The 27,835-nt window shown below is 40.7% G+C and overlaps 1 protein-coding gene across 3 annotated transcripts; it reads right to left on the bottom strand.

Annotated features, from left to right (window-relative positions):
• Nucleotides 1-690: 690 nt before the first annotated feature.
• LOC309874653 (uncharacterized protein) lies at nt 691-26,609 on the bottom strand. 3 transcript variants are annotated; one of them, XR_014316878.1, is made up of 9 exons: nt 26,466-26,609; nt 21,389-21,520; nt 16,767-16,933; nt 14,212-14,313; nt 11,880-13,671; nt 9,296-9,430; nt 8,979-9,159; nt 6,370-7,031; nt 992-1,011 (listed from the first exon to the last, which is right to left on the bottom strand). XR_014316878.1 is itself a non-coding variant. In XM_082753037.1 (8 exons), the coding sequence occupies exons 2-8, from the start codon at nt 21,428-21,430 to the stop codon at nt 6,778-6,780; spliced, it is 2,673 nt and encodes an 890-aa protein (XP_082609163.1). In that variant the 5' UTR covers nt 21,431-21,520; nt 26,466-26,609; the 3' UTR covers nt 691-6,777. The 3 variants fall into 3 exon arrangements, 2 of the variants coding, with proteins under 2 accessions (XP_082609163.1, XP_082609164.1); XM_082753037.1 differs by having other exon boundaries at nt 691-7,031; XM_082753038.1 differs by lacking the exons at nt 992-1,011; nt 8,979-9,159 and having other exon boundaries at nt 6,814-7,031.
• Between the last annotated feature and the right edge of the window lie 1,226 nt (nt 26,610-27,835).

Raw genomic sequence — 27,835 nt, 5'->3', positions numbered from 1 at the left:
AGAAAGTGTTCATGATTTAATCAACAATATATATATATATTTATTTTTTAAAATGTTTAAACTCACCTGATGTGCACAAACAGACACCCTGTCAATGAGTAAGCCCAGAATTTAAAGTTTCCACGTACCTGAGATTTGCCAAAAGTCATCTTGCTGAGGGCACAGGGGGAAGTACAGATTTGCATGTCCGTGACTTGCAAAACACACACTCTTTCAGTGCCTTTTAGGATATTCAGCACACAGGAATTCTGTTGCTGCTTATAACTATTTCAACACACCAAGAGAACCATGACACTTGGTAGTTTGGTTCGAGAAACGTGCCAAATTCATCAGCACTTCCCACCCAGCCCCACCGCAAGTAATGCTGTGTGAAGTGATGAGTACAATTTACTGGAAGTACAACTAAAGATTATTTTATTTTCAACTCTTTGATGCAATTCTACGTTCTGAGAAAAAGCTGTATGTGACCTCACATACAGCTCAAAGGGTATTCCTTAGACCCAGGCACAACAAACACTCAGAACTGCCCATTCTTCACCCACAGAGTTTGCTAAAGGAGTAAGATCAGTGTCATAAAACATGAAGAGTTTTAATTTTTGTAACTGTGTTAAAGCAGAACGCATAACATGTCTTTTTTTTTTTTTGTGGCAGAATTGCCCACAAAATAATCCCCATGGAGAACAGCAGCTGATAAATAGAGTTGAACTAAACGAAACAAGGAGCTGTAACTATTTATTAGGGACATCCATACAACACAGTTGATTTTTTAAATAAAAGGAATCAATCGTGTACATAAAAAGACTAGAAAATTACACTGGCCATGATTTATTACAGAATTCTCATATTTCCAAGACTTTCACACATGTAACACAAACCTCATCTCTCGACTGCTGTACCTTTTGCTCAACAGAAACGGTGCGTGAATGTGCACAGCTTGCCTGAAGCTACTTTACACGAGTGAACAGAACCTAGCCTCAGCCACAAGGCATCCTGGTGTTCCACGTGAAACTACTAACAGGAAAAAAAAAGAGAAAGCACATGAAATTCACAAGTTCAGGTGTACCAACTTTCTGTAACGTCAAAGTACATCCCAAAGAGATGTGTGAAGTATAATTTTAAGAACATCACACAAGAGGTAGAAGTAAGATTTCTGCAGCGTTCATTCAACATCCACAGTTGTTTTTACAGAAATACTTAAATAAGCCAAAATTGGCCAACGATTAAAATCTTTTATAATCAGCAATTGACCTTTTTTTAAGCTAAATTATACTTTCACATATTTCTGTTGGGTCTATCACACGGATCAACTCACAAAACCCTCCTGCAGTAATACAACACCAGCAGTGTAAAATTTACTACTTTAAGTAAATGAGTTTGACCAACAAGCATGTAAAAGATACTTCAGACACCAAATAGTATATTAAAATATAGACACTATTAAATCTTTGTATATCCGCCATAAAAAATAAAAGGAAACTTATTTTTCCCATACATATCAGAAATAGCCTAATTCTGTGAAAAAATTACGCTCCTTAAGTTATTACTGTGCATAAACAAGTTTTGAACTGGTTGTATTTTATACAGTAAAAAAAATGTAAAGCAACTTTCATCTGGCAATGATTTTACGTTGACTCTGGTTGATTCTTTCTAACAAACTTTTGACACACTATTTGCAAATAATTTCCTTTTTAACGTTCATTTGGCAAACAAGCAGAGAGGATTTATAGCTCCAGTTCCTCAAGTTTTTTAAAAGTTGCTCCTAACCCCATACACTTCCAATCTGTAACAGCACAGACAAACATTAAATGCATCTTTTTTTTTTTTTTTTTTGCACCTTTGATTTCAGTATTGCTAACGAAGAAAAATAAACGACCTTCCATTTTACGCAACTGATAAAATCGATCAGGAAAGTGATTTTTGTTTTCTTAATTAGAAAGCAATCTACGAGGAGGTGCCTGATTTGTATAGAACATTCCACAAGACAAAAAAGTGCTGGTGACAGAGACCAATAAACTGCACAGGAAATAAATCAAGGTCTTGGTATGCTTAAGGCTCTATTTTCCATCCAAGCGAGTCGGGATAAAACAAGGTGCAAAATTCTCAGAAACCCACAGATTCAACCCAGCCGAAGCTTCAGCTGTGGGTACATTCCTCAGCTTTAAAAGAAAGCAAACCAACCCTGCTAATCCCAAGTTTGTCAGCAGAGGGAGAAACCTTATCAAAAAGGTCAGGAACACATCCTTCCGGAGTTTCTCAATATCAAATGTTCAAGGTGAACTACTAAGGCTGTATTTACAAAGAGCCTACCTAACTCGAGCTACCATGCCAGGAGAGTGACAAAGACAGATAAAGACAAAAATCTGTTAAAGCTGCTGGCTTCAGTGGAAGCAGGACTGCACCCATCCCCTCAGTAGCCTAATTGCAAATGCATCTACTTAAAAAAAAAATAAAAAAATATATATTCCAAAGTCATCTGCTCTCATATATTCACCAAGGTGCCATATACCTTATTCGTGTCCAACATAATGTACAATCTTGAAAAGTTAAATAATCCCGAACTCAATTTTTTCCATTTTAATGACATTATTAGAAAAAAAATCTATAGGATATCATGGCAATAAATTTTTTATCATATATACTCTCAGAGCAATAAAGATACAAAGAACAAAAAACTCAAAGCCCTACTGCTTTGGGTTGCTCCAAAATGCAGCATTCTGACATCACAGTTCCCAAACAGAGAATAAAACAAAAAGTCGGCTCTCAGAAAAGGTAAGAAGGTAACTTTTAAACAAATACATTTTACTTTAAGGTTTGTTAGTTGCATAATCTTCACAGCAATTAGACCAAAAAAGTCCCACATCCTAGATCTAGAGCTATGACTTCGTATAAATCAGATACCAGATACATCGTGCTGAGCAGAGCTGAATGCTCTCACTTGGGGAATAGCTGCTTAAAAAAACAACCCACAACCAGATAGCTCAAGGGAAGTCTCAAGCTAAACCACACAGTGATTTTCTCCTCTGGAAGGAAGGCTTCCAGTGCCTCAGTGTTCCCTTCCTTCTTGTGGCTCCCCTTTCCTTCTGTATTTCCCCAAACTGAGCATGAGAAGGCCTGGACAGCAGATCAAACAGCCCCAGGAAAGTGTGCTCACTGTCACTTCTGGACAAGTGCATAGGAGTAAGGCTAGGAAGCTTTCCACTACAGTCTAGAGCATTTCCACACTGTTCTGAAGACACAGTGAAGGCCAAAAAGCCAGCAAGTTCCTCAGAAAGCCTTCAGGTCAACCAACCTACATCTTCTGCCATGAGTTTGCTACACCACTGGGAAACATTAACAGGAATCCAAGGACTTCATGATGCCCAGAGCAACAGTTCCTAAGCTGTAAGGCAAATTGTTTCCAATTATACACATCCAGGCAGGGAGGGAAAGAGGTTAGCAGCAGTGGTAAATACCAATACCAACGAAGAAGAGTCAGTCTGGGAAGAAAAAACAATAGGGCTGGCTTAGGAACTACATAACCTGACACATGCTCCTCAAAAAGCTCCGTCAAAACAATCTCCCTGTGTGGTGTTCTAGTAAGTAATGACAAACTAATACCAACTTCTTCAGTTTTGGTTTACGTAAATCCCATCAGACTAACTTAACTGCCATGGGGACTCCGTGGATACAGAAGAAAAGCAGAGGTATGAAATGTTACCAGAAGAACATTTGGTCTTTGAAACAGGACCAAATCCCCTTTCTTCTGGGAAACCGTAAGGTCGAATCATCAGAGGACTCCAGTTATTTACACAGGCCACAAAGTAACTTGAATTCTTTAAATCCGCCTTGTATTGGAATATGAATCGGAGATTTTAAAGCATTAAGGATCCATTGCTAATTTTTTTTTTTTACCTGATTGCTTTACAAATGGAAAAAAATAAAAATCAATCCCAAGTCCAAACCAAAACCATCTCTGGCTGAAGTGTAACCTAGCACCTCAACTCTGCTCCCAGCAAAGTCAATAAAACATGAACAGGATTGGCCCCTAAAAGCAGAAGTGTTATACTCATTCATACCAACAATTCAGTGCAATATGTACACAATTTGTGCCTTGTTGCACAATTAAACACGAGGCAGCTAAAAATATTTTATGACTGCCAACAGAGCTACTGCAACTCTAAGTGGCAACTCGATAAAATAGAGAGCTACTTCCCCTGAAATATAAAAGGGTGTGAAAACAATGGAACTGAATATTCTGAAATAGGTCTTTATAGGTCCGGGGCTATCCATATTCGAATAATTTAAAGAAATGGCCACAAAATCATTTTGATATGAAGACCTGGGGTTTCGAGGAAAGCAGAGCAAGGCAAAGTGAAGCTTGAGCACATGGTGCTTGCATGTGTGGGGCATGATGAGGGATGTCCCGTACTGAACACATTTGACCCCAATAATTCTCTGCAGCCATGGAGCTTTGTGCTGGGCAGTCCCACGAGCAATGGGACTGAGCGTGCCAGGTGCTAGCTGCAGCCAAACGCAGCCACCGTAACCCTTTTTAAGGGAGGTTTTCAACTGCAATGGAAAAGACAGAGTGAGCACAGTTACTGGTTTTGAAAACTGAGACGGCTGAAGGCACATTAACTATGGTATGAACCAATTAAGACCACATTCCCTCACAATAATAATTAACACACAAGCGATACAGTATAGGACCTACCACGCCCTGTACATCCACCACCACAAAGCAATCCCGCAGGACCACAATTGTTCTGTAAACAGAAAAGCAGATCAAGGCTTCCAAATTCTGACTTCCCGTCAGCACAGTAACCATAATTAAAGATTAGTCATTAACTGAAATACTGCAGACTCCACTTTCTAAACCGTGAAGTATAGTTAATTAGTTTCACAAAAGCAAATTCTGAAATTAATTTGTGCAAATAAACTGCACGCACACAAGGAAAACACTAAAAATAACTCTTCAGTACCTTTTCTTTTTTAGGCTAAGGCTGTAAATATTCATTTAAGTTGAATTCACTTTCTTTAGGAAAAAGCAATCTTGCTACACTAAGATTCTGATTTCCGTCAACACCAGCTTTTGAGCTTTATTCAGTGCATTACAAAGGGGCTCGTGTAACCTTGCATCTACGGGGTTCTGTGGTTACTGCCTCCTTCCAGTTAAGGATGGGACTACTGAGTCTGTATCTGTTCTAGAAACATTCACAGATCCAAAACTACTGAACATTTTGCAAGTGCATATATATGGAGACAATTCTATTTATCCACAAAGTGTTGAATTTAACATCGAACATTATGGAACACAAATAAGTCCTTATTTTTGTCTTTCAACCTTTCTTCATACTTAATAGACTTTTAAAACAAGACCTGCTCTCCAAAACCACCTGCCAATATCCCAGCACCCAGGAGCCGCAGCTGGTTACAAGCACATGTTAAGAGATCCTGTCCCATTAAGACAGCTGTTAAAGCATTAAAATATTGACGTGCCCTACGAACAAAACTGGAATTCCTCTTCCCTTTCTAGTTCTCACCCTGAACATCCACACTGACACACGACACTTCTGATTGTCTAAGCCACAAAACGGAGACTAGTTAACAGCAATTAAGTGAAAATCTTCCATGCGGAAAATGAATTAAACAGCTTTGGTAATCTAGTACATAGTTAGCTTTGCGTAAATATTTTGCAAACATCCCTTCCCACCCAAAATCCCTATATACCACGTGTGTATTTATATTATAATATACATATTTCCTGAGTAAATCGTTAAATCTGATTATTCGGAAGGTTTGGCAAAAGATGCAACATTATATTACTAAAATCAAATTTTAAATAAACATTCAATAAACATATTAAAATAAATATGGAATGTTTCTGAAAAATTATAGTACCACGAACTTCCATTAGTAACAAAAAATATTTTCTAATTAAGTGCATATTATGTTCTCTAGTTCACGGGTCTGAACCCAGTGAGAAATCAATACATCTAGTTTTTAATCCTGAGTGACAATTTTACATTGCCTACTAATGCAGTGCTTACTGCACATCTACAAAATCTTTTTTTTTTTTTTTTTTTTTTAAGATGTAAAACGTTGTTATATGGAATAAAGGATATGAAATCTCAGTCTACGTTGGTCTAGGTAGAAACTGAATCAGCAGCACAACTGCTGAAGCATCTCATGGAATCACCAGGAAACACCAATTGTTCTCGTCAAATTCAGCAATAACCTGAATGATCAACGACTCCTGCTCACAGAAACACTACAGGAGGTGGACTGCTCTGTGACAGGATATAAACTACTTACTGATCACTTTGGCACTTCAAGAAACTACATCATGGTGCAAAAGAATCAAAAGAAAAAAACACCTGAATTAAATACCTTTCAAATGTGTTGCTTTTTCTTCTTTTAAGTATGCTAAATTAAATCATTAACAAAAGAATTAACTTCGGTCTCACTGGTTTCTCGGGTCATGGCTTGAGTCACAGCTGATACAGAGCTTTGGATAAGCAGACAAGGAAATGCTCAGCTACTGTTTAGTTCCTCTTAATAATAAAATTCTTATGTAGCAGACATTGCAAAACCAGCAATATTAAAATTGCATTAACACTATTACAGGATGTGTCTCTCAACACCAGAATCACAGTAATAGAATTGCAGCACTGATTGGTTATTTTTAACCCTTTCACTTTCCCGATAGCCCATCAAAATGCCCCCCTCAGTACTAGGCAGGCCTTTTGCCCTTCCCTCTCAATCCTCATCCCTATTCCTCCCTTCAAGTATTTGTTATTAATCCAGAATCCTCATGGGTTCCTCAGGTTGTTCTTTTTCACTTCCTTTTTCATGCTCCACGCTGTTTCTTTCTTGTGTGCTTGTGCTTGGGGGACGAAGCTCTTGCAAGGCCTTTTCAATGTCATCCTGTTGTACTGGGCCGCTTAAAGAGGTTTTTGGCAAAGTCATCTGTAGTGCACACCACAGCGCAGTACGAGCCTTGCGCGTGGAAGCAGCCAACTCTCTAATGGCAGCTGCCAGAGCCAAAATATCTGCAACCAAAAAATATATTATGGGTAAAACTAGCACACAAGCCTGATAATATATTGAAAATACACAAAAGTTGACCAAGAAGCAGCTAACATTGCACCCTGTTACTGCAACGGTTGAATTCCAGCAGTTATTCCCCCTCTTGCAACCGATAGCTCTAACATCTCACACTACGAGCAACCATAATCATGTTTAAAATTCACTGGCATAATCACCATGCCTGCGATAGTCTCCGTTGATAACATTAATTAGGCTTAATTATTCTATCTACAATGATATTAAACAAGTATGATAGTAAAGTACCTAGTTCAGGCCAGCCAGAGGAGCTGGAGGCAATCCCTTTTTCCTCCTTTGCCTACCTGCCAGCAGCACTGACCTGCTGCCGAACTTTGGCTACCTAATCAGCAGCAGAACCCAGGGCAAAATTATTTCACAGCAGAAAACAGACCTGAGGCTTTTCTATGTGCAATTTAGACTAAACTTTGACAAGCAACAGCAGCACAACTCTTCTTCAGAACCATATCAACATTAGAAACGTCAGTGTTAGCGACAGAAGTAATTGCAATTCTTAACTACAAGTGCAACACAGAACAGCTGACATAATGGTTCCACGTAATTTGACTGTGTTGTCAAAAAAAAGTGTTACAAAAACATGGTTGGTGTTGGGTTTTCTTTGTAAGATGTTTACTTCCTGCCCTATACTTGCATTTCAAATCATATCATACAACTTTCAGAGTATTTTTTTTTAAAAGTGGTTTGCTTACAGGACTGTTACTTTTAAGTATATGACATAATTAAGAAGATGCTTGACACCTAATTCATGAAAACTAAGTATTTTGACTCTTTACAGTTAAGCTTTCCCCTCCTATGAGGAAAATTATCCCACAAAGCCGCAGGCCAGCGCTGCGCATGGATCCATGTGAGGCCAGGGAAGTGGAGTCCCCTCTGGAAACCTTTTCCTGAGATGGGTATTTTCTGCAGAAAAGTAATGATCTGCACCTTTAAGCATTGAGGTTTTGGAGGTAGCAGCTGTACAGTCACTACACTGAACAGCAGTTACCATGTACCCTACTCTATTAGAAGGGAATGCAACTTCTCCTCGTTGTGCCTTAGTACTGATAAATTAGTAGTAGATGAAAATGTTTGTGTTATGAGCACATTTCCTCCAATTAATATGCCACTTTAGCAAAGTCTGCTTTGTCCAACTCGCAGAAAAATTAGTATGTAAAGCATAATTCCCTCAGTTCTATATCGTATGGCTACTTTCTAAGAATTGCTTGCCAATAGCAATTTGTAATACATAACGAGATACAGTTTGTTAACTTTTTAGCAATTAATATGCTTTCAAAGTCAGTTAGAAAACAGACTTATGGTAAATTCTTGAAGTTAATCTTTTAGTTAAATAGCAGCTGTGACAGTTGAGAAAAACACTGCAGAACAGCACACAATGTCTCTACAGAAATACATGTTTCTGATGCAAATTATTCTGGCTTTACTTTAACAGAAGTTAGGAATTAGAAAGTCTAATTTCTGGTGGTTTTGTGACTTTGATAAGGTAAACACCATGAAGTAATACAGCACCAACACATTTTTTATCTTATAAGCTAAAGAGAAAAAGATTTAGCCAAACAGCACTAATAAAAAAAAATAAACTTAAGAACGAGTACATTTTGATTTAAGAACTACATCTGGTTAGATAATATCACTAAACAGATTTTATAGCTGTCTTATATTAAAGAGGAGAAGGCCTCAAAGTGTTTAATGTAGTAACAAAAAAAAAGCTCTTCAAAAAACAAACAATTTTACCTAAGTGGCAGGTTTAGACTTCTTTTTACAACTGTTCCTTTTCCCTGAAGATAAAAGAATTGCTGCATAATTCAAATAATTTATTTTCATAGTTAAATCTTCAGAAAATATTTTCCAAGAACTACCAGATGGAAAGTATTTACCTTTCTCATTATTATAGCGCAGCGCTCCTGGTCTCTGCGGATTAGCAGCATTAACAATCTCATCCTTACGCCTCGCTTGTGTTACGTGGATGGCTTCCCTGTGGTGTTCCAACGTCGCGTGTATGTTACTGTGCACAGGGGCACCACGAAGCCTTTCCATTCTCCCTATCAAGGTGAGCACCTACCAGACACATTGAAAACACCAAAATCGCTAACTATTTATAACCCTCTATTAAAATTAAAAAAAAAAAAAAAAGAGAAATGAAGCATTTAACCAGGTATTAGAACTCACCAGACAATATTTCAAGAAATCTTACCCTGGCCTGTTCTCGAAATTGGTCAACGATCAAGCGATCGACGCGGGATGGGTTAGCAGGCAGCCGAGACACAGGAGTGTTGTTTGAGCTAGATACGCGCTTTCCTGGGAAGTTTCTTGCGAGGTCAGCCTCAGTCTGAAGGGGAAATGAATACCCATTTTAACTGTCTGAAAGCAGCACAAAATTACAACCAAGGTTTTCATTTAAGAGCTCTCAAATGCATTAGAAGATCGCTTCCTATCTTTGCTTCTGACTGCATTCACAGCAAAAACACTCCCAACTATGTCTAGATGTACAGCCAGCTACAGAAAAAGAATATTTATGTAATTCAGCTCAACCTTAGAATAAAGTTCTCTGGGCAGCTTTATTTTAACCAACCTTGAGCATAGGCTAAGGCAGAGCCTTTCTTATTCTCTATACCAGTTATTTAAACTCTGTCTCTCACTGCATCTATCGTTGCATATTATGATCATAACAAAAGAAACAGATGGTCACAGGAGCACAAGTTGCATCTGAATTGCATCAGAATTAAACCAGATTTAACAATCTGGTATTGGCTCTGAAAGTCATCAACACAGCTGCCAGACTCTCTGTTGAGAAAGGAGCTGGCCCAAATGGTATACAACACAAGTAGTGACTAAGCACCACCAAAGCTGGTCCTGGATAGGAGCTTCTTGTACCTGGAGTATAAAAAGAGCTAAAACTAGCAGTGGATTCCCTACCTTGGTCTTTCTTCATTGTACAAAAGGGACTGAGGACAAAGATCAGGTATCATGCTGCAGTTCAGGGTAAGGTTAAGTCCACATTCAGACTAAAAACATGTGCTGAAGTCTCTTCCTTCTTGCTTTACTAGCATCCTTACCACTGGGTGTCTGTTTTCTCCTAACACAGGATCATTAAGTATAGAGCTTAATGACTGCACTTACAGTCAACTCTTGAAGTCTGACATTCAGGAAAAAAAAAGTTGGAGAAAGGGTCACGAATTTACAAAACCCCACCAAGTATTCAAGAATAACACTAAAAGTTGTTTCTTAGCTGTCAATCTATAGCCAATTTAATACTGCAGGCAATTCCAAATGGGCAATTAGTAATATTTTGTTGACGACAGATCCCTAGAAGAGGGAGATGTAGAAGAACCACGCTCACTGTGTCAGACTTTAACACAAGTCCCACCGCAAGGAGTTTGTGCCTACCCTCTTCAGAGAGCATGCAGGCTGAGAACACCAAAAGGGCGAGAACCTCAAGAGCAAACCCTTCTTACAGACAAAGGAAAGGTGAGATGAATATCCTAATGAGCTAAACAACACTGACACAGAGGCCCCAGCACTGTCCTAGCATAGTTCAGACTGTCAGGAGCATGAGAGCAGTTGCTGACAGTTTTACTCCCTGCCAACCAGCATTTGTCCAAACAAGAGCCACAACCAAATTCCTGGTTGACAACTGAACAGGCAGAGAAGAGTTAAGGGCATCCATGAGCAAACAAGACAAGCAGTTCTAGGTAGATCTCCAAAGCTCTAGAAAGAAAGAGGTGCCCTCCAGTGAGCCAGCTGGGTCAGAAGCCTGCCTCTTCTCCAAGGGTCGGGAGACTTCCCTACCAGAGGCAGAAAGCAGGCGCTCAGTGTATCTGCTGGGACTGTAGATAAGCAACAGGGCAGCTGCCAAGACCTGCTGCAGAGTTAGGAGATTTGACTCTTCCTGGGGAAGCAATTCCTGCTCCTTCGGAGCTCAGAGCTTTCACTCCTAGAAGTAAGACATTTATTAGGAGCATGGTCCCCTCACAGACAGAATTTCTTAAAGAGAATCTGAGGTACAAATGGGAACCTCTGGGAGAAATCACGTCCACTCAAGACACTGCAGGTGTCTTCTACAGCTGTGTACAGGGTGCCCAGGATTATTTTCCTTCTTTTTTTTTTTTTTTTTAACTAAGCCAAAGATTTAGTAAAAACAAGAAACAAGAAGAAACAAAAACACTTGAGGATGACTGTTAGCTTAATTAAATAAAAAACAACACAAGTTTATCTTGTTTCTCTTTAAGTGACTGCGCTAAGGAAAAGGAGAACCTGGGTTTCAAATACATCACTTAAAGATCTAGCTGTGGAGAAATAGGGTGGGACAAGAAAAGCAATTCCTGAACATAATATAAACATCTACACCACGGAGGTGCATAAAACACCAGTCTACAAGAATCACCTGTGCTAGCACTGGTCCTATTTATCATCACATATGGTCAGTGGCTCCAGAATCATAACAAAAGCGTACTGAATGAGTATCAAGCAGCTGGTGATCTCTTATTGACCATAAAACTAAAAACCAGCATCCAAGCTAAAGATAATTCAGTGCTTTGGCCAGTGACACTTATGTTTGCTGTAGTAAATATTGCAGGTTAATGGAGAAAAATGTCGTGTCAGCAGCCCTGTCTGAGTGGAAAGGGAAAATAAATGTTTCAGATAGCACCTGAAGTATTTAAATCTAACAGTGTGACAACAGAACCCTCTGCTCCGCAGAAGTGCCAGAGCATCTGCTCTCTGTTGATTGTTTGATCCCATCACCAGCTTTGACAGAAAGCTATTTATTTATGGCTTACCTTTTTTCTCTCCTTCTCCAGAGCTCTCCACTGCTCGTAACACTCCTCCAGGTGGGTATGAAGCTCATTAGCGGGTCCGCTGCGATTTCTTGGCGGCCTGTACTTGTTAAACGGCGTCGGAAAGGCAAAGTATGGTGTGGTTATTTCCCCACAAAACAGATCACTGATGAAAGGGTTCAAGCGGTTAAAATCGTCATAATGAAGAAGATCAACAAGTTCTGAGAATGGAAAGGGCGAAGGGGGGAAGTTGAAGTTATTTGCTGATGAAAACAGGTGGTGATTAAACGGAGGGAAGCCGGGATTTTGCTTAAAATCAGCCATCAGTGGGAAGGAGGGGAGAAAAGGAGGACTGATGAGATCTGACATGCCACCACCATTCTGTTCAGGCTTTTTTTGGAACACGCTGAACTGTGGGCGGTTTGGGGTTGCATATCCAAAATGGGGAACCCAGTTCCTTCTGCCTCTTCTATCATCTTTATTACCGTTTTCTTGCGTTTGCTTTTTTTGCAATCTGTGGAATAGCTCGGGGTCTTCGCTCACAGAATTGGGCTGTGTTAACCAGCTGGATGAAAAACTCGTGGGGAATTTGCGGTGCTGCCACTCCTTACTGGTCAAGGACTCGTGCTGCGAGCGTCCAAAGGGTTTCAATTGCTTCTGGTTTTCTGAGATGAAATTAGAAAGTCCCAAATTATTAGAAACACCATTTGAAGGGTGTAACCTTCCATCCTTCCTTGAAGGGAGGACGGGGGAGAGCTGTGAGAAGTAGGAGGAGTGTGTTACAGAGTGATGGGTGGGAGAACCACCAGACATGGTTGAAACCCCAGAAGATGACTGGGGGCTTGTTATCAGCTGCTTTCCATACATAACATCCGATGCAGCTGTTGGACCTGCAGTTTTTCCATCCAGCCACGTGTGGTATGACGAATAACTCCCATTTTGCATATTTATGACAGACAAATCATACTCCGAAGTTTTATGAGAGCACTCTTTAGGACTAGCATGGATCTTAGATTCATTGTTATTAAAAGCATCCCCCAAAGTAAAGCTCTGATGACCATTTTGCATGTGGCTTTCCTGTGGTTTTCTGTTTGTCACTCCAGAAAAATTTTCTTTAGATGGTTGATTGAAAAAATATAGTGATGGGTGAACAGATGACTGTGATTTATGAGCAGCTGTAAAGTTCTCATATCTTTTAGAAAAGAAGTGGCTGTCCTGGGACACTTTATCCCAGGAGTCATCAACAGGCTGGTTGGAAAGATCAGAGGAATATTTAGTTTGTTCATGTGTGTCATTATTCGTGATGTTGCTCCTTGTTCTTTCGATTTTCCAATACTCTTTCTGAATGCTAGCATCGTCTTTAAGTCTGTTTCTAGAAGAAAAATTAAAACGGGGACTGATTTTTTCACAGTCCCCATTTAACCTCGTGTGGTTGTAACTGCACAAGTGCTGATTATAGTCGGCACTGGGAAATGAATACCCTTCTTGGTTAATTGAATTATTGTTCTGGAAAGAAGAGTTGTCAGGATAACTGTTCTTCAGCATGTTATCAGGCTGAGTGCAAGGGCCAGATGGAGAAAGCCAAGACTCTAGGAGATGAAGGTCTTCTAACCCTCTGTGCAGCATCTCCACATCACACGATTTCTGCAGCTGCTCTTGGTAGTAGTTCTGTGTGCACATCAGGTTTGAAAGATCCTTGTTTTCTCCAGAGTGCTTAGATGAAAGCCCTGAGAATTCACCATTGTTCCCAAGATCAGGTCCCCACATTGGTGGGAACAATCTTGAAAGAGAATTCCTGTAACAAAATTAAACAAAATTCCAGCAATAATTGAACACTTTTTTTATACAGTGCAATAGTTCACATCTCAGGGTTGGTTTCTGCCCCTAACACAGTCCCCCTGTTACATTCTAGTCACACACAGCTCTCCTACAAAATTTCAGGGCAGGGAAGTTCCTGCTGTAGTTCAATAAGAGATCTGACTGCCAACATTGTTCTTTGATGTTTATAATTGAATATATATATATATATATATATATATATATGTTCATCACTGGAGGTTTTAGATTCAACATTTTAGATTTGACTCCATTTTAAAATAATAGGTACTTGACTAAATAAAGTTTTTCCTCCAAATGCTTTGAGATGAGACTACAAATTTTTCATTTCTAACAGTTTACCTTGACCGCTTGTTAAAAAAAAAAAAAGCTTTCACATCTAAGGACATTTATAAGACCCTTACCTCTAAAATTCTATGAAATCATTCAAAATGTGTATGGATGATAAAAGAATGCAAGAGTGATATGCAACATAAAAGAATTTTCAGAATAAACTTACCAATCTGTAACTGGTTCTGCCTTGTTTGGCTCTTCTAAAATGCTCGACACGAGCCCAAACATATCAGGGCCACTGCCAGAATAAGGAAGATTTACTTGTGCCCTGAAAAAAATACGAAGTCTACATAAGTACGTCTTTCTCCTACACAAAACATGTAAAAGAAAAAGGTAAAATATTAGTTTTGATCTTTAACTTGCATTAGCAGCATCTCTTAAGTGTTCTGAATTTAATATATTCTCAGCAGCAATATACAGAAATCTCTTCCTGCATTTGTGAATTCTATAGCCTAAAACAAGCAAAAGAACCAAGTTCTTTTGTTGTTTCCTAATTCTTAAGTTCTTGCCTCACTGCAGATTTCTCTAGCTGTTACATGAAGAGACAGGAGCACCAAAAGACCTCTTCCCAATCAATGCAACTATTTCATTGAACACAACATTTCTTCAAATCTTGACAGTTTGCTTTGTAGGGTGAATACAATCATCACTCTCAAAATCTTGAGGGTTCTGATTTATTCAATTTTGATATCAAAGATCCACTGTTTTAATCTTAATCACTTTTTAAATGAAATTTTATTTTTAAGACCTATTGAACCACTTTGTAATCCCATGCTGGAAAACTCAGAATTTTGTTAAGTGTTTGTGACAACACCAAGTGTTCAACTATCCCTTCCCTTATACAAACCCAACTCAGGACGTTCTGTGACTCTAAATACAGCGAGATTGATACTAGAAATGCTAGCACCGACAGCAGCACTGGTAGCAAGTGTCAAAAGCTAGTCAGTCTGCACCAACCAACCCCCAAAATAAGGCAGTATTATACTGCCAGCATGTGTTATTAAGACAAAAGGAGTGAGAAGCCTAATATCAATTCACTGTTTAAATTATTTCAACTTATGAAATGCATAAACATTCCAATTTTAATTGTAGTATACAATAAAACCATAGTAGCTATCCTAGTTTGTATACTACAAACTCATTCCCTACTCCTCACAATCCTTATATAACTCATGATTTTACAGAAGTCATGATTTTCTGTCTGCCCACCTGACTTATCACAACCAAAAAGCAGTTTTATTTACTCTCTACTGACATGGGGTAGTCAGTGGACATGGTAGATTTGCCCAGCCTCGTTCTGTCCCTTTAATAATTTTACTGCATTACTAAGACCAGATGGATCACAAGTGCCTGCAATACTCAGGACTCAGAGTGAATTTCTCCAGAGGAATTAAATTGTTTCTGGTTTTGCCTTTTTTCCTTGATAAGTTTCAAAGTGATGTATGTGTCAAATGCTAAAGAATTATGGTGATCTTTTCAGAGATCTACCATAGAGGACTCCATAAGACATCCAAGGGAGGGCTATAACGATAAAATAGCTTTGGTCTTAAGGTTGAGAACCCAAGAGAAGTGCAAATCAGGAAGCCTGTTGTAATTTACAGAGAACTCAGCGATCCTCCCCTCTCTGAGAGCATTTTAAAGCTGTCTGTTTTAATTAGGGGGAAAACAAGGCTTTTAACCTCAGAAGAGAACATTAATCTTTTCCATCAAGAAAAGGAAATTGTGTAGTAAACCAGCTAATTTTAGCTGACTTGAAAGTTCACTTATTTATTCTTAATACATGGTTCAAGTTATTACATGATGCAAGCCAAAAAGGGCTTTGCATTCAGCCAACATTCGAAACACATTTTTTAATGTATTATAAAATGAAAACCTGAGTGCATTAGTCAAGGGCACATGAAGACAGTAGGCTGCGACAAGAGCAGTGCTGCATGTATTTCTGCTTTCAGAAGCAAATGGGTACCACTGACATCTGATCTGTGTCCAGCACCCTCCGTACTGCTCATGTTCCATGACACTGCACCACCAGGCAGGATCGTTATGAGCTGCAGCACTGAGTGATGGGGCAAGGAAGGAGAGGGTTTTTGTGTTTGTTTTTAAAGGAGTTCTCACGGCAGTTTCCCATTTCATTCCCTAGCAATGAAATTGTACTATCCTTACCAAAAATTTTAAGTTTTTACATAGATACACGTACACAGACTCCCTCATCTTTTCTCACAAGCTCAACACCAACTACTACACAGTAATCTGAGGGTCTAATGAAGACAGAATCACAAAATGGCTTGGGCTGGGCCTTTAAGGGGCCTTAAAGACTGCCCTGTCCCACAGGCAGGGGTGCCATCCACTAGACCAGGTTGCCCAAAGCCATGTCCAGCCTGGCCTTAAACACCTCCAGGGATGGGGCACCCACAGCTTCTCTGGGCAGCCTGTTCCAGGGCCTCACCACCTTCTGAGTGAAGAATTTCCTCCTAACCTCTAATCTAAATCTCCCCTCTTCTAGTATAAAACCATTCCCTCTTGTCCTAGCAGCAACTTCCACATAAAAAGTTGCTCTCCATTTTTTTTTTTTTTTTAAGCCCCCTTCAAGTACTGTAAGGCCAAAATGGGCAAGGTTATCCCATAACCTCTTCTTGAAACAATCCAGAATCCCACTCGTGCTGCTCAGGAACAATTTCAGTGTTGCAGAACACCACCATGAGATTATGCCAAGAAGGTTCATACCGTTTTTTTGTGCAGTCTTGCAAAGATGTTTTTGTGCTGTTGTCTTCTCCACATGCTGACCAGTCGCTATACAGCTGGGAAGATTCCAACGAAGGTGGCGTGCTAGTAATTGCCCCTAGTAATGGGGAAAATATTTGAGTGTCCATTTTTTGTTTCTTGCTATTTACCTATGTTGAAAAGGGAAAAATTGTTAACATTAGATGTTTATGCCAGTGAGCAGTAAGGGCAAAGTTAAACTTGTCTTTTATACGAGGAGCTAAATAATTTGTCAGGAAAATGAAACGTAAGTATTATAAGAGGATACTGTCTAAAACTTCTTCCTTTCCCTGCCTTAAGGTAGTCCAAATCTGACAAGATTATGCATCTCCTAAAAATAAGAAAGTAAGAAATAAAGATTATTTACTGTACAATAACAGGAATTCTCTACAGATTTCACACTGTAGGTTTTTGAGTGTCAAGTTGACAAGCTCAGAGTCTTCTAGCCTATATGACTGGAAACGCACATGTCACAGGCATCCACATCCCTTCTGGGAAAACAGTACAGCAGTTACCCCTGCTATACACCCTGAGAACCGAAATATTCCTACAGAGAGCCCCATGTAAGCAGGGAAGGACATCTGTAAACCTCAGAGAAAAGTGGGGTTAAGAAAAGTAACCTCTCTTCGAGTACTGGTCCTGGAATAAAACCTCAAGCTTTCCTGAAAAAAATATAAATTCATATATAATGTTGTACTGAACTAGGTCCCTTCTGTTCTCCTAAGTAAAGCTCCCCAGTCAAGACAGGGTACCAACTCCTCTTCTGCAAGTGAGGTTTGGGAGTCTCAAACCAACACCAGCAGAAGCAGCCAGCTGTAGCAGAAGCTGCAAGAGGCCACAGGAGGGAGGGAAAGGTGTAAACCAAGGAGAAGATTTAGCTGCCTCTTTTCCCCAACCATTTCTAGAAGTATTTCTTAGTAAGTGGTGATTTTTCGAGCAAAGAAAAACACCAACATCTCAGCTTAAAAAAAAAAATTATCGAGGGGATTTCCTATTTCAAGATGCGTTTCATTCAAGATGCCACCTTTCAGTTTCTGTAACTCAATCCACCTTCCTGAAACCATCTCAGAAATTCGTGTTCTTGGTAAGTGAACAGTCAGTAGGCAGACTGAAAAAAAAACAACAAAAAAAAAAACACACAACTTGCTGCATAAAAGGAATCCCTTCCTTACACTAATCTCTCACCTTCAGCCCCTCTGTGTACAACCTGTCAGCAGGAAAAATTCCAGAGGCACCACAGCTGAAAGCTTCATCTGAGATCCTAGCACTTAAAAGCCATGCTGAACTCTGGCTACCTGGCTGCAGAGGATGGAGAGCAAGAGCTCTTTTAAGACTGAGGATAAGATACACTTCGCCTCCTCCATTTCAAATGCAACTATAGAAAGTACAGAACGACAGATTTAACTTTTTTTTTTTTTGGCAGGGAAGCTTTAAAAAACAGAAAAACACCTTTCATCAGCATGGTCAAACTAGCCTTAGATCACACAAAACAAACTGTTTGCTAAATCCTTTTTGAATAACTGTAGAGAAATCTCACCCATGTACTTAAAATCCTGAAAAGTGTTAATACCAGAATATGAAAAGAAGAAACAGTGCTATGACAATGGGTGGGTCCTTGTATTTAAAAACATTTCAAATTTTTACTAAAATCTCATTTTATGGCTTTAAGATTAAGAACTGCACTGTCACTAAAATCATAGTTATGTGGCCAAAATTGCCAGCTCTGCGAGACTGGCACTTGCTATGGGAGAAATAGCTCTAAAGCTCTCAACAAGCCAAAATGAAACAAAGAGCTTTAGAGAAATTCACACTGACTGAATGTGAAGCTGTGTTTTAAGTCTCTCTAGAGTCACTGACAGTCTTTTTAAAAGTCAGTTTTAACTAAATAATATAAAAATAAACTCAATATCGACCACTACCTCATGCCTCATCTGTTTAAAAGAGAAAATACCAAGTGAAATTATTTTTTCTCTCTTTATGTGACTATTTTTCAATAGTAGACCAGTGAAACCTTGCTTACTACAACTCTTCAGCCAGAATTTGATTTAGTGAAAGCTGCCAGAGCCTCAGAAGGCTCTCTTCCTGACTCTAAGTCTGAAAACGTAGCGTTACCTGGCAAAGCCTGCTCCTACTGGGAGCAGGACTGAGCAGCCCTTTGACACTGCAGCACACTTGAATGGAAAAAAGCTTAAAGTGAGGGCTTATCAGTTGCTACAACCTTGCCTCACACACCCAAACAAACCCCTATTAAATAACAAGTTATTTTAGAGGCAGTATCATCCTATAGAGTGGATGCTTTCTGTACTGTTCCACATACATCCCATACAAGACATATTTCATCTCCCAGAGACCCAGTGGCACGATGCTGTTCAGCTGAACCCTTAGAGACAGGGAGGCGCACAGCACCCAAAGGACCTGCTGCAGGTGGCTCCCAAATCGTGCCCAGGTATCATTTAGGAAAGCAGGAGCTCACCAGGGCCAGAACTTTTAGAACAATTTAGTGGCATCAGCAAGCACGTGCCAGTGCCTGGGCTCTGGTCTTGTTTATTCCACTTGGAATCAAAGCATGGGGATAAATCACACTCCTTGGCTAAAGTATAAAAATACTTTTGCATAGGTTAAAAATAGGACCTGTAACTATTGGATGTATCTTTTATTTTCAGAGCCATTAGTCATTGTTAATGGGAGTTGTGCAGGACAATGTGACTACAGCTCAGCAGAGGAGGCATTTCACATACCCCACACACATCCCCATCAGTCTGCACTTCCAAAACGCTGAAGTCTCCTTTGATCTGGTTCAACAAAATTCCAAACTAACTGGGAAATCTCACCTGGGCTTTACGTACAAACTAGTCGCAAGTTAGAGTAAAAAATAAAGAGGAAAAAACGTGCTGCCTGATTGTTTTATTTTCAAGCTTCTCTGCTGAGGTTCAGACAGTGATAATCTCCCTAACAGGCCTTGCAATCAAAGGGCTGTCTGCAGAAGCACAAATGTCTTTCATTCCAAATTTCAACCTTAAAAAAAATGTATGAAGTAAATCAATGAACAAAACGCTGTCTCCAACAAAACCAAGTGGCAACTCCTGCAGTCTGGTTCTTACTTTATTCTTCCCACTCTGCAAAGCATGGGAAAACCTCTGCTCCCACTCAACTACCTCTCAAAACAACAACAAGGGACTTGCCCTATCTAAAACCTACACAGACTATCTCAGGGTTTTTTTTTTTTTTTTTTTCCAAAGCATAACAAGACAGAGCTTCAGTTTGTTCCTGGAAAATGGAAGCGTGTATATGCTAAGCTCTCTCTGCAAACATAACTGGGCACACTGTTTTGTTTTCGAGACATCTAATATTGTATCTTCAGATGCACACAGAGGGCTTTCAGCTTCCAGGAAGCTCATCACAACTGAGGATTAAGCAAACTCAAGCATTTACCAGAAAAACATTTGAGCTAAATCAGGAAAAAGTCCTTTTACAGCCATGGATCCTAAAGCTGCAGGACTGGCCCACTGCAGAGCACTGCTCACAGATGCATTTTGTGACCAGCTGTCAAACTTTATCTGTGATGCCAGTAAGTGACAGCACCACAACAGCATTACTGCTTCTATATCGAGTGTATTCTTCTTTGATTTCTTGGCAGGATAAGCGTTTAGTGTTTATTTCTTGTTTTTCCTGGCAAGAGAAACCAAACATATGATAAAGTATTGTGGGTTTTGTTTGTGTTTGTGACTAAGAACTCTAAGAACTCTTACCTACAGCACACAAACCAGTTAACCGTTTGGGAGGCACTGCTAGTAACTCTCTGAAACAAACTAGTGAAAAAATCAGAATTCTACAAGTTGCCTTCTTGTGATACCTCGAACTAAACAGCAGGGATGCAAACAGGTGACCAGGATACATAAGAACTACAAACGGGGGAGAAAATAGGCCTGTTATTCAGATCTCATGATATTAGGGACAAAAAAAACAACGATGGCAGGTTACTGGAGACTTCCTTCTAAATCTCAATTTCCTACGGGCTTAGTAGGACAAAAGGGAACGCTCCTTCCCAGCAAAGCATTGGAAACTTTTTCTGAGAATAAGAGAGCTCTGAAAGACTTGCTTCCTTTGACAGCTGGGTCAAAATCCTACAGAGAGCACAGCTCTGAGATGCTTGCTCAATACAGGGGTCCTATAGCCCCATTACCATTAAGCACACTCAAGGGCTACTGTGGAATTGTTTGTTTGTTTTAAGCACTGACATTTAAGCATGTTCACTTCTTACGGTCAAAGAACTTTTATCCAGAGTAATTTCCAGTAATTGTTCTTCAGAAGACTTTGTGGTGAGTCTCACAAATGCCCTTGAATGTCTCCTGTCAAAGCCCAGCTGGATGAGGAACTGCTGACTGCCATGAGCAGAGGATTAATCTCCTGCACTGACACGCAGTGAGATCTGCTCTGGCTGTAACGGAGCACTCTCTTCATTTTCTGTGTTGGAGGAGTTTTATTTTTTTGTATGCGGTTATTCAATACACGTAGTTAGAAAAAACCAACATATTATAGAAGTATTTATTTCTGTTCCCTTAAGCAAACTTACTCTTTGGACTCACCTGTGACTTGTAAGGACCAACTGTGGCACTTGGCTTGACCATGTCCTTGGTAGCAGAATGCCAGTTCTCTTCTCTGCCGTATGCAGCATTGCCAGGCAAGCAGAAATTTAGATTCTTACGGACAGATTTAACCTATTAAATAATATAAAAAAAGAACAACCATTACCAGGTCAATGTATTTCTTGTTATGCATAAAACTCTTTTCTAGCCGCCCCTCACTGCTCCTCCCACCACCTTTCCATGCCCACAGCTCCTCCACGATCACCTACATCTCAGATGCTGACAGAACGATGACAATATCCCTTTCTTGCTGAGATCCCCCATGACAAAATAAGCTCGGCAGCCATGAGCTGCTGACCACGGGTCACATGGAGGCCCAGACGGGGCGAGCAGCACTTGCATTCACACACGTTAAGAGTCTACCCTTCTGTGCTTCCCTTTTGGGAAGCAGATTGTCAAGCTGCTGCTGCTTACTGACACGCCTGCGTCTGTATGTGAGCATCAGCTGCCCGTGTTATGGGATGCAGCAGAGCAGAGCCCACATTTAAACTGCACGAGGCTTGAAATCTCATCTTTTTTGACACAAAGAATTAGTTGGTGGAAGCAACAAGTGGTGTTTTTTGTCTCCATTTAGCTCGTTTAGGTGCTGGAAACAGGCAAAGAGCTGGATGAATTACTTAACCAGTTCTCGATAGTCAGCTTTTTGGGGATTCCTACAGCATTTCCATCACCTTTTAGCAGAGAAACATGCTCAGACAGACAGCAAAGTCCGCAACCAGCAGCGGAACAGTGCTGGGAAGCGTCCTGTAGGCACCTCGATGCTTCTAGTTAGCACTGAGCTTGCAGCTCTTGGACCAAGTGGCCTTCAGTGCACATTTGATGCACTGATGTCCTCTAAACTCCTGAAAAAAGCTCCGTGGCCCCTACAACGCAGGGTTTAAGCTATGATTGGAGACTGAAGGGATTCAGGTGCACACAGCTGCTCCTGGTGCTGCCTTTCCTGCACATCTTCCTTTCAGGAGAGGTGATGAGCAGTCTCTTTACACCACCAGTGATGGTCAGTACATTTAAGCTGCTAACCTTTACAAAGCTTTTAACTACTTGTTATTTATTAGCTGTTCCCCTGCCAAAGCAGACCTAATGAAACCTGCAGTGATTAGCCGAAATGTTCTCCTCTGTGACACACTGCAACTACGTGCAGCTTTAAAAGTGGGATTTCCACAGGCTTGGCTTGAAACACCCAAGTTTTAAATTCATACAGCTGTCCAAAAGAGAGGTAATAGTGCAATCTCTGTGCCCCAGCCAATACATCCTCACAGAATCATCTAGGTTGGAAGAGGCCTCCAAGATCACCCAGTCCAACCTCTGACCTAACACTAAAGTTTTTTTTTTTATTTATTTAAACTTTTTAACTTTAACTTTTCCTTTTTTCTTCTGACACTGTTCAAGAACTATGAGCGAAAAGATGAACGACGACAAACACAGCACCTGCAGGAAACCACTCTTCCATCAGCAGAGAACACCAGAGACTGGCTTCCTTCCTCCACGTTTGTGCCCTGCCCCAAGACCCCTGTAGGAGCAGCATCGCCCCTACTGCAGCCTTGTGACCTCCCCAATTCTCCTCCTCAGGGCCACCAGCACAGAGCTCGTGATAATAGGGCTGCATTAGCAGGCCACGATGAATGCCTGAAGTTACTCAGAAGCCTTTCTCTGTACAAGGACGCTCTCTTCTGTGTAAACCTGTCAAATTCTGTAGCATTTACAGAAATCCATTATTGCCGAGACACCTCACCACCTCTCCCACAATTTCAGAGCATTTAACCGATGGTTCAAAGCTTACCAGAGGAAGGACGGGTTCCCCAAATACATAACCCTCAGTATCCTGAAAGAACAGTACCCCAACCCTTTATGCCAGTGTAATGTCCATCAGCACTTCTTAAAGTTAACACCAGAAACTTCAAATGAGCCTGGTAAATAGTGAGCCCAGTAAATAGTGAGACCTCTCAAGATATATGCAGCCAGTCTGGTTTCTGAGCTTCTGCCCCCACGTGCCCTGAATCTTGGTGAAGACAAGGATAACGTGATCCCCGCTATAATTATATACACGTCTTGACACACACGCTTCGACAACCTTCTTGTGCTGACTGAACAAACTTTGAGGGTGAAGCTTAACTTTGAGCTCCTCCTCGATGATAAACGTGAGCTCTGCCAACCTGAACGCCTGTTTTTCAAAAATAATACAATACAGTGTCTTCTGAAGGATTTACATCGCCCTCCTAGAGAGGCTTCGTGCACATGCACCCATGTTGATGTCAGCATGGAAGAGTATCAGCATCAGGGCTACATCTAAAACAAACCATAGGGGGGAAAAGAATTTGAAACATCACTTTAATATTGTAAGTAGATCATAAAGAGGGCATAAAAGCTTCCACTTCCCCTACCTGAGCCTTTACAGGTTGTAGAAATCAGTTTCCAAGGGTAAAGTGCTAAGTCTGAAGACCCTCATTTCTTTTTTTGACACACCAGGTTTGGACTTTTTAATGTTTAGGCCTGTCTGCTTTACAAAGCCACAAGACTGAAATTCTGCTGCAGGATGGATCTCCCATCTGCCCCTCAACTGCAACTTTATGAAAAGATCATTCCTGGAATAGTATGCCACTACCTCTGTGAGGTGCTTCTTCCTTGGCCAAAAAAATAAATAGAAAATAAAAATCAACACGCAGAACATTTCTACAAATGAATATAAACACTTAAGATTGTCAATGGCAAGAAATGAAGCCAATGAAGCACCTGGGAAGCCACACAATACAGATTTATCCACAAGAAGTGGGGCTGTGTAGGTGCAAGCGCTGTAACTTCAACCTTCCTGAAGTTTTCAATTTCAGAAATTCAAATTTGTAACCTCTCCACTTGCTGCAATTTTTTCTTTATTATCAAAAAAAAAAAATAAGGAATTGCTTTGCCAGTTGGTAGCTAAGAAACAAAGTCCTAATCTGCAATTCATTTAAACAAACAAGAGTTACCAGTGTTGTTTTTAATGATCTATAAACTCTAGAACCCCAAGTACCTCAAAGAGCAGAGCCCTACTGATTTCCAAGTCCATCTGCAGGCAGTGACTTAAGCTTCCCATCCTTACCCTGGAGTTTCAGAGGATGTTTTTGTTTATAAAGTCTTACCACACCAATCCCCAATTAAAAAAGAAAACCCACAACTCACAAAGCCCTGACACGAAGTTGCCAGCTGTAAGAGCAGCAGGCACAACTCAGCTGTGGGATGTCCTTAGCCAGAAGGTCAGATTCAGGACTGGGAAGGGAAAGTTTTACAGAAGTAGTGAGAGTTTACTCTAACACCTTTATTAGTGAGCAGGGTATGATACTCAAAATATTTGACAAATATGCTTAAGTATTTTAATTAATAAAATAGGCACTGTAGGCTTCATGGAAATATAAAGGAACTTAACAGCAGCTACCTCTATTTATTCCCCTTCAGCTCAGTTTTTACCACGTGTCACAGCCATCACCTCCTGGTGGAGCAGGGAAACACAAGGCACTGCTACACAGGCAGGCACTGGCTTCTGAACTCCTCACGTCACAGCTAACTAACCCAAAGGTGGTTTAAGCACATTAAAAATAAAAGCAATATGCAGATGATATCCTTCCAGACATGCTTCTGCAGAACTGCACTGTTGGTACTGACATACTCCCAGTAAACCTCTTTGTTTAGGAATACAAAATTCCTAATGAAGTTAGGAAATATTTTTCCAGATTCATTTGGACAGGTGAACTGTCCACAACAATTTAAACTCCATTAACTGAAAATGCCTTTGCAAACGTATTTTTTAAGAGTTATTTTTAAACAGACATATAAATGCTCAAGTTGTCAATTAGTTCATGTATCAAAATAAACTTTCTGAAGTTACAAACCAGCATATGTGGCCAAATTGAATTTTTAAGGTCAGCAGTACAAGGAACTGTAAACACTATATATCATTATAGAGAGATTTGTCTCCTAATTTCATTAGACTGCTATGATTAGATATAAAGCTGCTTTTCCCTCTTGGCCACATCTTCTGTCTGTAAAATTCAAGTAGTAAACAGTCTTCAAGCCTGCAGACTTCAGCAAATAACATCCCAAGGCCATTTAACAGTTTTAAACTGTTAACAGGAATTAAGGGAAAACTATTACCTGCTTGAAAAGTTAAGTGTCTCAGAGTAAGGGCAACAGTAAGCGTTCCCAAGTTTCCCACCCACTTTGTAAGTCCCTCACTGCCACTATAGAAAGCTCAGGCGGTCCACACTGCACAATGTTTGTGTTTGGAGAATTGTTTTTGCCAGGCAGTCGTAGTGTGGGATCTCCTGAAAGGCTGGGCACTGCCAGGCGAGCAAGCGATTAAACTGCAGCATTCGAGCAACCCGAGCAATACTACACTGCAAAGCTGCTTTCCAGCTCCCTAAAACACCAGCACGACTTCAGACAGAACAACAAAACCCTCTTAATTCTCTCCCTGTTGCGAGAATCAAGCTCCCCGGAGACAAACCTGTGGGGATGGTCCCCCCAACCCCGCCACGGGCCACTGAGGATGTGGTGCAGGCGCTGGGATGCTGTGCACCAGCTGTACACACTGCAGCAGCCGATCCCTGGGCTTGTGAGTCCGCTGGTGTAGCTCAGCCGGTGCCTCCGCTGCACCTCGTTCCCCTTCCTACCAGCGCTGCCATGGGACCGGCGCCGCGCAGCCGGTTACTACACGCAGACGAAGCCGTTGCCAGGCTATGGCCAGCGTCTCCTCTCCACCCGTCAGGAAGAGTGGAAAGCAGAGGGCAAGGCGACGGCCCACCCAGCCCAACTGGCAGCCCGGGCATCAAGCGAGGACTCCACGCAGCTGTCCCGAGACCTGGGGAGTCCCAGAGCTGCAGCAGCACCGCCACGAGCAGCGCGGGTGGCTTGCCCTTCAGTGTCACCTCAGGTTTTCTTCAGGTATCAAGCACCTCCGCAGCAAGTGAAATCTTCCCCCGGCAGGCAAAGATTTCTACGCTGCCGAAGGCCCCTGCTCCAGAAGCGAAAGAAACACCGAGCTTACATTTTTGCTCTCCTCGCTTTACAACCAGTCCCAGCCATGCAGCGTCTGATGTCAGCGGAGTGCCAGTATGTGGAAGTACTATGGGAATTGTAGTCTCCTCTCCGTCGTGCGGCAGCCACGAGGCGCAGGAGCCAGGGCTGCAGCCTTTGGAGCAGTCTCCTTCGCACAGCACCTCACAGGAACTGCCTGGCAAACACAGATGAAGTATTTTAGCTGGGGACTGCTGCTCAGACAGAAAGGAAAAGGGGTCTGGTGCTTGTGAAATGCACCTTATCCTATTGCCCACAGGAATAGCAGTTCCTAGGCAATTGCTTTCAGGTGATCAATACCTCCAAATGCCTTTAAGGTGTAATGAGGAAGTGCTATCACTGAAGAATTAATTGCTATGGGATATAGTAAAATCCTATTTAACAATACAGGAGATCCTATTCCAAGTTCATTGCCTCTTATACCTCTGTGTTTTTTGTTTCAGGGAATTATTTTTCCATGTGGAGAAAATTTTGTCAGTGGCTATTGTTCACCTACAACTCCTGTTCTCCCCACTGAAAGCTACAGCTCACTCCAGCTAAATAACCAGGGAAGGATGCAGTGTGAGCAAGCAGAGCCCTGTATTTTTAATTCTCATTACAGGAAACAAAGGCTATGTTAGGCAAAGGTTTCCTTGCCAGCTAAAGTGCCGTACCTGACTTACCTTCTCCCCACTTTCTGTCAAATTCCTCTTAAACAGTTACATATTATCACCTTTTACACATTTTTCCTTATAAAGATGTTATTTTTCTACAAGTCCTTGCCTTAATTCAGACAAACGGTGAACCCTGATCCTTCCCTCGCATCATGTTCTTTCATTCTACATAAGAATAAGAATGAATTTAAGCAAATTAAGAAATCCATAGAGAAAACGGGAAGTGCTAACAGAGCCATTTTCATCTCTTTTTTGGGAAAGCAAACAAACAAAGCAATCAACTTGTCAGACAGCTATAAATGAAAGCAGCTCAGTGTCTGAGTAGGACAGTCCATCACCAGCCAGGTATTAGTACAGACTCTGGAGACTGGAATAAAAACAAGAAGTAAAGAGCCAGCAAGTCCCTAGCTTTTTTTTTTTTTTTTTTCCTAAAAATATCTCAATCTATCCTTCAGCTGAGTTACAATTAAAAATATACATTGCTCACCCCAAGCAATAAAAATGAAGTGTTTGCCATGCCTCTAAATCCATCCTACAAAATCAGAGAAAACTCCTATGACAGCCACAAGCGTTGCATCAGAAATCAGAAAATCGCTTTCTTGAATTCTTGAACAACTTAGTGCAGGCAGACTAAAAACTAAAAAATGGTGAAAAAAGAGAAACTTCATCCAAAGATTTTTGTTCCCAA

This window comes from Aythya marila (assembly GCF_965140915.1).
Source record: "Aythya marila genome assembly, chromosome: 2".
Classification (NCBI taxonomy): domain Eukaryota; kingdom Metazoa; phylum Chordata; class Aves; order Anseriformes; family Anatidae; genus Aythya; species Aythya marila.
This window is presented reverse-complemented; position numbering and strand designations above follow the sequence as displayed.